Consider the following 11,308-nt stretch of genomic DNA (forward strand, 5'->3'; position numbering starts at 1 on the left):
CTTAGATCTATCTCTATAGACCTTAATTCTCAAAATATAGATGCTTTCCCAAGGTCTATCATGGAGAATTCCTTACACAACCAAACCTTGACCTAAGTTAGTATGGGAATATCATTCCCAATTTGAAGGATATCATCCACGTACAATATGAAGAATGCAATGGCCCTCCCACTAACTTTCTTATAAACACACATGGTTCCTCCTCGTTCTTGATGAAATCAAACGATTTGATTACATAGTTGAAACGAGTGTTCCAACTCCGAGATACTTACTTTTATCCATAGATGGACCTTTGCAGTTTGCAAACCTTGTGATCACCATCACAGTATCTCATAATCATATTATGCTGCAATAACAAGCAATATTCGAATGGACTTCAGCATGGCTACAGGTGAAAAAGTATCCTGATAATCAGTGCCCTCGTACTGACTATAACCTTTCGCCACTAGCCTTGCCTTATAGGTCTCTACCTAGCCATCCAAACTTAATTTTCTCTATAGATCCATTTACATCCAATAGGTACTATACCTTCTGGTGGATCTACTAAGGTTCAGACTTGGTTGGAATGCATGGAGTCCATCTCTGACTTCATTGCTTCCAGCCATTGCTCGGAATCGATGTCTAACATCGCCTCTTGTAGGTATTGGGATCCTTACCTTGATCCCTATCTTCCATGAGGAACACTTCCTCTACATCCTCTGTAAGTATACCTAAGTACCTTTCAGGAGGATGGAAGATCCTACTAAATCTACGAGGTGGAGGAGGTACAATATGTACTGGCTCAATATGAATAGGTTCTATAGGCACAATGGCTCATTGCTCTTCAGAGACTTTCTCTTAGAGCTCATTTTTTCTCCCACTGCCTCTATCAAGGATAAACTATTTTCCCATGAAGATAGCATGTCGGCTTACAAACACTTTGTGATTCTTTTGGGACGTAAAATTGTATCCTAATGACTCTTTAGGATATCCTATAAAACGAGCATTAATTGTCCTATCCTCTAACTTGTCCACCTGTTGTCACTTGAGTTGAGCTGGACATCCCCAAATCTTGAGATAACCAAGACTCGGCTTCTTACCATGTCATATCTCATATGGTGTGGTAGGAACGGACTTTAGCGGGAACTCTATTCAATAAGTAAATTGCTGAAAGTAGGGCATCTCTCTAAAGAAACCAGGATAAATCAGTGAAGCTCATCATGGACCTAACCATATCCAATAGGGTTGATTCGTCCTCTCTGACACCCCGTTGAGCTGAGGTGTACCAGGAGGGGTCCATTATAAAACTATACCATTCTCTTTGAGATAATCACGGAACTCTATATTAAGGTGTTCACCTTCTCGATCCGATCGAAGAACCTTAATGAGTTTTTCTGTTTGTTTTTCTACTTCATATCTAAACTTTTGAACCTTTCAAAAGATTTCAGATTTTTGTCTCATACACATATCCATACCAAAAGAAATCATCAGTAAATGAAGTAAAAATTACAACCCCTAGCCTGCACATCGAATGGGCCACACACATCTGTGTGTACTAGGGTAAGTATTTCAGTGCACCTCCCCCGTGTCCTACAAAGGATAATTTGGCCATCTTTCCTTGAAGGCAGGATTCACAAATCGATATGACTCGAAAGTCAATGAGCTCAAAAGCTCATGTTTCTCCAATTTGTTTATTCTGTCTTCACCTATATGGCCAAGCCTGGAGGTGCCACAAATACTTTAGATTTATCTCATCTCTGGATCTATTGGATCCTATGGTACTCACTGTTTGCTCAGATACATTCACAGATACATCTATATGTATGTGATAGAGACAGTCAATCATAAAACCACGTTGAACCAATTTATTTCTCAAATAAATGGAACAGTAGTCTTATAAAAATCTTTATGTGCTAAGCAAGATACAGAAATCAAATTTTTGCTAGCAACAGGTAACAGTCCCTAAGTATCCTGAGCATATCTGACATACCTTCTGGAGGTCTGTCACCCTTCATGTTCTTTATGCTTCCCATATATGTAGGACAGTTCCTCTTCCAATGGAAACACTTTTCTTGCAATTGGCCTTTTTCTTGGAACTTCCTTGCTTGGCGTTTTCTCGGTCTTTGCTTCTTCGCAGGCTTCTTCTTCTTCCAGGTAGACTCTCTATTGGAAGTAGAAACCAACTCGACAGCAAGAACGATGCCCCTTGAACTCTTCAAGATCCCTAAGGTAGTTACCAATTTATTTAACAATTCTATTTAGCGCATACAATCTTGTTCATATGGTAGTTTACTATAAAACTATTCATATGAAGCTGGAAGGGATTGCGGGATCAAATCCGTTTGCAATTCCTTTTGCATGGTCATGCCGAGCTTCTCAAGCTTCTCTAGTCCTTTATCATGGTCAAACCATGATCATGGATAGACTGCCCATCGCGCATTTTGGCTTTGAAGAGCCTCTTGGACACTTCAAACCGAGCTGCGTGACTCTGATCACCATACAACTCTTGCAGGTGATTTAATATGTACCTGGCAGTCTTCATGTTCTCATACTGGCATTGTAATGCATTGGACATGGATGCCATTGTGCAGCACCTAACTTTATTGTCATTTTTCGTCCACTTAACATGCGTCTTACGCTGATCAGTGATCGGACGGATTGGTAACACGGAGATTCCATGGTCTAGCACATACCCTAATTTCTCACAATTCAAAACTATTTTGAAATTTGCTGAGCCAGTCTTTATAATTGGGTTTGGTCAAACGGTTGTTCTATAGGATATGAGTTAAGAGTCTAGAAGCTGAATTTCTAATCCTTAGAGAGTAAAGATTCTAATTAGAATTTTGTACTTGATATCTATTTATTTTAGGGCCTTTTAAAACAAATATACCTCCCACTATTTTCTCGAATCTCTCACACTCCTCTAGTAGAGAAACGGAAATCTTGCGACTCTAGGTTTCAAGTGGGGTGCTACGGTCCCACCAATTTACATACTACCTCACCTAACAGTTATTGGTGACAAATAAACGATGAGTGTACAACTCTTATACAATGCTTCTCAAGCAAGTTGTAGCGCTATCCGGTCTCTAAGTAATGAAGACCTCACCTAACAGTTATTGGCCCCATTCCTTAGTTAAGTCGGACCCACCGTATAACCGCAGAAGCAAAGCCGTCATTGGGTCCCTCACCTAACAGTTATTGGGCCCAACCCCATCTTTACCCCTACAACATCTCATGCCTAATAGAGAGGTCCAGTCCCCCGATGCAACTTGCCCACTGTATCCAGCCGAGACAAATCAACGCCGGAAAGACCTTAGCAGCTCTACTACGGTGGAAGACCGCTAGACTTAATATTTTCGAGGAGATTTAATTTAGGTCTCTTTCATTTAATTATCTACATCTCATGCAAATAATTATCTACCCGCTATGCATAAACATAAACATCCAGGCATAATAACAAAAATTAAACTGGTGATGATCATGGATCCAGGATGGGGTCATAGTACAAGCACATGCACGTCAATTGGTTAGATCGTCTTCAACTCTTGACTCGATCTTGAGCACCCTTGGTCCAATTACGATCAACTCCTTGATCCATCTCCAATCAACCCTTGATCTCGATCCGCGCAAATCGTGCTTGTAGAGGCATGCACCGATCAACCATTGACATGCAAACACATCACAGATTACATCCCAGATAACTTTAAAAATAAATAAAATTAAATAATAGTTACAACCTTTTTCATGAGACACGCAGGTCTCTAATACATCAATATAAGATGCACGCAGGCATCTGAAAATCTGATTTACATGCCATCACATAACATCACAGAACATCTCAGACATTGCAGAACATTTCAGCACAATTAAAGGGTCCATCCATGATCATCACCATACGCATCTCATGCATTAAATAAAATTTACAGATCTGAATATTTAACAGATTATGTCATCTTATGAGTTGCTGATCATGCAAGATATGATTCTAAATATTTTTAATCTCATTAACAAATCAATAGAATCATTAATCTAATCGCATAGAAAATCAGCATGTAGAAAAATCAGCAAGCTGAAAATTCTGCATGCAGAAAAATTCAGCAAGCATAATCTTTAAATTTTCAGATCTATTATGCCTTAATCATTTAATCCTAATCTTAATCTACGCAACCTGGCTCTGATACCACTGTTGGAATCCCTCGCACGCCGCAGAAAATTCCAGAAAAATTCTGCGCGCAGCGGAAGACATGCGCGAGATTCAGTTCATCGCATGAACTTATTTTAAAATCATCGTTCGTAGATAGATTAGGATTAAATATTTTACATAATATTAGGAAGATCAGATCTTCACCTTGTGCGGGTAGATATTCACCGCAATCTGATGATCGTGGTATTTGTTGGAAGGTTCACTTGAAGCCGCACATGCGTCCGGCCTCTACGGGTATCCACACGAGGCAGAGGACCAATCCAAACACCTGAATCTCCCCGGGGTGCTAGCTCCCTTGCAGAGATTTGTTTTGATAGATGATATCCTCTCTTGATCTATCAACTCTTTGATTGATCTTAAGAGGAAGAAGAAGGATGAATCAAAAGAAAAATAAAAAGCCCTTGCAGCCTTTTCTTTTTCTTTTTCTTGGAACCAAAGAAAATGGATGAAAGAAGGGATGCACGCCTCCCTAGTTTTTCCTTGTCTTTCACGGCTGAAACCAAGAGGAATAGGATGCTGTTCACGGCTCCTTAGGAAGGGAAAAATCACATTTCACGGCTGCCCCTTTATCCTCCTTTTTAAAGGCATATGGAGCTCCTACCTTTTAGGAGCTCCATCATTATCCTTTTTGCTTTTCCTTGTGGCTGAAACCAAGAAGGGAGAAAGGGGTTTTTGCTGCCGTATTCCCTTGTTGCTTGCGGCTCAAAAACCCAAGGGAAGAGGTGGTTCTTCACGGCTGAAAAAGAGGGAGAGAAAAAAAAAAAAACTAGGGTGCTGCCTCCTTTCTCTCTCTTATATATGGCATGTGGAGCTCCTAAAATTTAGGAGCTCCCATCCTTATCTCTAAGAAAAGAGGAGGGACATACGCCCCTCTTCTTTTCTTCACGTATTCAGCCAAAAGGAGGGGCGTAGCCCCTCCCTCTTCTCCCTATTTCACGCACGCCCGCTTAATCCAATTAAGTGGGGTGTGTGGGCCATGTACAAGGTGGGTCTAATCCTCTTCCAAAGAGGATTGAGTGTACCCAATTCCTTTTTCCTTTAAATCCTAATCTAATTAGGATTCAATTGAACCATGACTCAATTGAACTCTTCAATCTTAATCCAATTAGGAGTCTTTTAATTAATTAGATTAAAATTAATTAGGAATTAAGAACTCCTAATCCAATTAGGACTTATTCAATTTCAGCCATAATCTAATTAGGACTTTAGAAATCCTACTCTAAGTAGGACTTTAATTTAATTTGAAATCCTAATCCAATTAGGACTCTAAGAATCCTACTCCAAGTAGAACTCGTAATTAAGTCCAATTAATTAAATCCAATTAATTAAATTAAATTGCAATCCAATTGCAATTATTCCTTCTTCAACTCACTAACTCTTAGCGGGTTAACCAATTATCAATCAAATTGATTATTTGTGATTCCTAATCACAATTCAACCATCGGATCGGTCAATACCTCTAATGTGTGTGACCCCATAGGTTTTATTCTGTCTGGTAGTGAGATATATTGCGATCTCTATCACAATATCATTGAAAACTCCTTTCAATGGGTTGGAACAATTCCAACTCAACTCACCAGGGACCATCGATCATCAAGATAGTCCCTGTGAGTCTCACCATCCACCAGTGACACTTAGCAGCATGTAGTGGCAACCCAGCAGAATGGAATGATGAACCTCTAGGTGTAGTTAGTGTATGATACAATCCCTCTATCGTAGATCCCGACAACTACAAGACGGAGGTCATGGATAACTCGTCAAACCCCTATCGTCTGTCATATGTCAAGATTTATTCGACTTAAGTTCGAGAGTGGAAAACTCCTTTTTCACTATACATACTACCCCGGCCGAGGATTTACGAACTCAGTCTCATAAATCACATAGGATCTCTCTTAACCTATCAAGATCGATAGATTCCATCTAGATGCACCCCTACTCCTATAATGAACCTACTGCAGCCAATCTGCACCACAAGAACCCAATTGGCTAGGGCTCATGTTTATGTGCTCGTCAAACTACAGCAACCTCACTGTGAATAGCCGAGGCATCGCAGGTCAAAGGACCAGTCATACAACTGCAGCATCAAGTAAGTCACTGACGAGTGGATAGACATCCAAGTGACTACTTGCTATGGTCACGCTCAGTACCCTTGTTCTCTAACAAGCACTTGCACAATTGCTCCAGTGTCGCCACACTGTGGACTCAAGACTCGTCCATCAAAGAAAGCGATCTGTGCACTAATCTCAGCAGATCGATCACCATCCTCGTGATGATCCATCGATCAGGAGCAATTCAGAAATTAATCACCAATGACACATGCCTCAAATTCTCAACTCTTGAGAATATGCGTCATCATCTTATTAATTTCTTGGACGATTCATGGACACATAAGAACATGAATGAAAAGAATGCCTATTCTAATAAATTTATTATTAGGTCAAGTACAAATTTATGTCCCAGAATAAAATAATGCGTCAGCCAAATTGGCTTCTAGGGCATACTTCTAACAATCAGTGCTCAACATACCGCCTACTGGTGTCTCCACATAGAACTTAGTGGTCATAGATTCACATAATATGTCATGTACTTTGACAAAGTTTGAGGATATGAATGAATGTGTGGCACCAGGATCAAATAAGACATAAGCATAAATATTGGATACAGGAATAGTACCTGTCACCACTGCATTAGAAGCTTGTGCATCCTGCTGTGTAAGTGCAAATACCCTTCCTTGAGTCTTTGGCCTCTGACTTCCTTCCATCGCCTGCGTAGATTTATTCTCGTTTCTTTGTGGGCAGTCTGCAATTTTATGACCTTTCTGTCCGCAATGAAAACAAGAACCTGTAACCCAAGGACAATTTGCAAATTCATGATTACCGCCACATCTTGAACACTTCCCATTCTCATTTTTGAGATTTCTATCTTTATTTGGCTTCTGAGCTGGATTCTTGAAATTCTTGTTTCCCCCTTTAAATTCAGCAGGTCTGTTTCTTTTCTTTTGGTTTCTTTCCCTTTCAGCAAAAGCTTCATTGACTTTCCTTTCAATGATTAAAGCTTTATTCACCACAGCTGCGTAGGTAGTCAACTCATAGGGTACCACTTGCTTCCTAATTTCAGTCTTCAATCCCATCTCAAACTTGTGCACTCGGTCTTGTTCATCCTCTACCAATTTCGGAACAAATTTGGCTAGTTCTGTGAATTTGGCTTCATATTCGGCCACTGTCATGCCCCTTTGCTTCAAATGGATAAATTCTTGTTCCTTCTGTGTCCTTACACTCCGAGGAAAATATTTATCATAGAATGCTTTTCGAAATTTATCCCAAGTGAGAGGTTCCCCATCATGCTCAAATTTATGCTCCAACATCTGCCACCAATTAAATGCTTCTCCCTGCAACATGTATGATGCAAACAAAAGTTTTTCATCGTCCCGGCATCTTAAGACAGCAAATGCTTTTTCCATCTCCGTAAGCCAATTGTCTGCTTCCAAAGGTTCTGTAGTCCCCTGAAAAGCTGGAGGAGCCAGCCTCTTAAATTCAGCTATACTGCTACGATTTTCACACTGTTCCCCTCGTCCTTGTTGAGGCTGTGTCTGGAGCAACTGTGCTTGTTGTTGGAGCAACTGCTGTTGCACCTGCTGTTGCATTTGCATGAGGCCCACCATGGTCTGCATAACCTGGCTTAAGCCCGGTTCCTGTCCCGTTTGAGGGCTCATGACTCCCTCCTGCTGAGGGATACTCGTAGCCCGTTGGGGTGTGCTGTCAGCATGCCGGTTCGGTGTCTCATTCGTAGCACCAATAGTAGTCTTTTTCGCCCGACGTTGAGGCATTCTGACCTATATGCATCAAATCACAGCAAATTCATAAAAAGAAAGCTCACCGAATTAAAATATTTTTTTTTTATAAGAATAATCATCACATTCTTTACGTCTAACGTCCCAATGTCCCTAGTGTCTACCCACCTATACTCATATCGGGTATGATTCTTTGTCTTCAATTCTATTCAAGTCCGCTCTGGTACCACTTAAGTTGTCACGCCCCCGTCCCGAGATCGCGGGCCGGGGGTCGCGCCAACCGCCGCACACCCGTAGGAAACTCTCCCCACGAGCATGCAAGGCATCTAAATCAAACACCTCAATTATGAAATTCCAAAATAATTTAACAGAATAAATTGAAATCTTATTCCATTGACTAACTCAAGTCATAATGTCTCACAAGTCTAAATATGCAGCGGAATAATCATTTACCAACATGCAGAAACCTAGTTCTTCAAATAATAAAAGTTCACCAATCATAATAACTGTCCATAATAACAAATCAACTTAAATAACCCTAATCTAAGATAACTTGTGCCACAATCTTTCTAGTCGCTCTCTCAATTTGAATCCCCAATAGACTAGTTCTCGAAATCTGTAAAACAACAAGAGATGGTATAATGAGCTAGACAGCCCAGTAAGTAATGAACACTCTAGCTAGATAAATCAAGCAATAATATATGGAAAATAAATAAATATGCAGTTTCAAAGTATAAGTCAAATATTTCTTGAATTCATAAGATTCTTTTCGCGGTTTCAAGATTCTTTCACATATTCAATTTATCATGTCGATCCTGGACTATGACCACATGTTCCCTGTGGCAGGATCATCAACACCGACTAATCTTCTTGCGGTGAGTCCTTCAGGACAGTCAATTGCCAACGTATCTGCCCCCATTGGCGGGGTCCTCAACATAGCCAGGTCGATAGTTCAGTTTGTTCTCTATTTCATATTTTAGTTATATATAAGAAAAATCATACAATATCAAAACCAAATGTCGTTCATATCTTAATTTCTTTCAATTTATCAGATTCAACTCAACAGCCAGGAACTATGACCACATGTTCCCTGTGGTAGGGTCATATCACCGACTATTCATCTTGCGGTACCAATATATTAGCCCCCATTGGCAGGGTCCTCAACATAGCCCGACTGCAAGTCTGAATCTATTTCAAGTCATAATTTTTTCTTACATTATGTTTAGTGTTCCAAACCAAAAGGTACAATGTCAGAGCAATTAAACACAATTCAAATCAGAAGCAAATATGTTCAATCATAATCATATAATATTCTAAAAATACACATATAATCCATGCATCAAATTCGAAATCTCGAATAATTCGATTCGTAAAATAGATATTTACTTTGCCGATAAATCTAGTAAAGAGGTTACATCACTTACCTTGCGAACGCGATCCACAGCAAATCCAATTAATTCTGCAAATCCCTCGCAGCACCTAATATTCAAAACCATATTTTCTTTTAAAATTCATCACAATATATATATAAAAACCTAAATTTTAACATTCTCCCAGGGCCGACCCTGCCGAAGTGTCTAGCACCCCGGGTTCGGGTTCGGATCCGGGTTCATACCCGTAAACCACCCTCCTTTTAGTTATTTATTTCTTTTTTTTTTCTTTTTCCTTTTCTTTTTTTTTCCTTCTTCTTTCCTTTTTCTTTTCCCCTCTTCTCCCGAATCCCCTCTTCTTCTTCGGCGAGACAGGGGACCCGTGAGCCCCCGCCCCCCCTTCTTCTTCCCTCTCGGTCGGGCCCAAGGGCGGCCGTGGTGGCCGGCCTTGGCAGCGGCAGGAGGTGGCGGAGCAAGCCCGGCCACCCCCGGCGACTGGCGGCGGCGAACACGCCGACGGCTAGGGCAGCCGTTTTGGAGCCAAATCCGGCGATCGGCCGACCCCAACCCACCACACATCGTGGCCAAGCTTCAGAAGAAAAGGAGAAGAAGGTGAGAGATTCTTACCTCAGCCCCGACGAAGACCGGCGCCTCCCCCTCTCCGACGAAAAAGAAGAAGGAGACCACCCGCCACCCGGTGCCGTGGCTCCTCTCTCTCTCCCTCTCCCTCTCTCTCTCTCTCTCTCCCTCTCTCTCGGTGGCCACACGAAGAAGACCCTCCCCCCCCTTTGCGTGCGGCGGCTCTCCTTCTGTGGGCTCAAAGGAGGAGAGGAAGGAGAAGGAAGCCCTAAAACAGGGCTCCTCCTTCTTCTTCGGGATGGAGGTTCCATCCCGCTGCCTCACGTGCGTTGCACGTGAGGCCAAGATTTGGGACTGGGCCGGTCGAGTGGACCGGGCCCAGTTCCGGGTTCTTACACTACATAGAGAAAAACCCTTTAGAATAGTATTGCAAACAAATCAATATCATCTCATCTTGGCTTGAGAATAAAAGAACAAAAAAACTCTTTTTTACTTCATGTTTAAGTTCAAGCTAAGTATTGACCTTTTAGCTACTTGCATGGGTTTGCCCGAGGTTTAACTTTTTTTTTGGATTTTTTGCATGAATACCCTTCTAAATATCGAACTTTGCGTGAATACACTTCCATGTATACTCCCGTAAAACTCTGTTATTATACAAATACCCTTAATATAACGATTGTTCTGTTAAAAAAATATATTTATATTAATTAAAAATAAAATAAAAATTTGAAATGACATTATTGCCCTTACTCCTTTCCTCCGGCGCCCGGCTTCAGCACCCCCCGCACACACACCCCCCCTAGGGGCCCCACCCACCCCCGCGTATCGGGATCCCGATCGCGGGAGTTCCGCATAGCTGTTCTTGTGCCAGAAGAAGAAGAAAGGAGCTCCACACAGCTGTGCTCTGCTTCAGAATCTCTTGGTCAGGAGGACTGCTGGTTTGAGGCGAAAAGAAGGTGGCTTGTGGCTTGTCTAAGGACCAGAAATGATGCTAAGTAGGTGGCTTTAACAGCACTGAGTTGGTGGTAATGGAAACAGAAAAAGAGAAACAAAATCAGGATAAAGGCTGCACAAAGCCACCTAAAATCCAGCCAAAGCTCAGAGAAATGAGTTTGCTTTGTGAAAACAAGCAAGAGAGTCTCTTCTTTTCTTGGTGTGTGGGTGGTGGTACTATTGGTCGCTTTTAAGTGAATTTATGGCGGGTTTTCAAGGCAGACAGGAAGGAGATATGGGTTTCTTTGGAGCTTGTTAGCTTGCGCCCATGGCCTTCTTATTCTCTCCAGGCTCATTTGGTTTGCGGGAGCATTTTTCCTTATAGAAATATGATTTCTGGGAAAACAAATTCCTAGAAAGAGAATGCCTAGAAAAATATTTTTGGCATGTTTG

The 11,308-nt window shown here is 41.4% G+C and overlaps 1 protein-coding gene across 1 annotated transcript; it reads right to left on the reverse strand.

Moving 5' to 3' along the window:
• Positions 1-6,709: 6,709 nt before the first annotated feature.
• LOC103700431 lies at positions 6,710-7,844 on the reverse strand (the record flags this gene model as incomplete). The annotated part of the gene is made up of 1 exon (XM_008782376.2): positions 6,710-7,844. A coding segment is annotated over exon 1 (1,135 nt), but the record flags the coding sequence as incomplete, so codon positions are not given.
• Positions 7,845-11,308: the final 3,464 nt, after the last annotated feature.

Source organism: Phoenix dactylifera, unplaced genomic scaffold, assembly GCF_009389715.1.
Source record: "Phoenix dactylifera cultivar Barhee BC4 unplaced genomic scaffold, palm_55x_up_171113_PBpolish2nd_filt_p 001692F, whole genome shotgun sequence".
In the NCBI taxonomy this organism is placed as follows: Eukaryota; Viridiplantae; Streptophyta; class Magnoliopsida; order Arecales; family Arecaceae; genus Phoenix; species Phoenix dactylifera.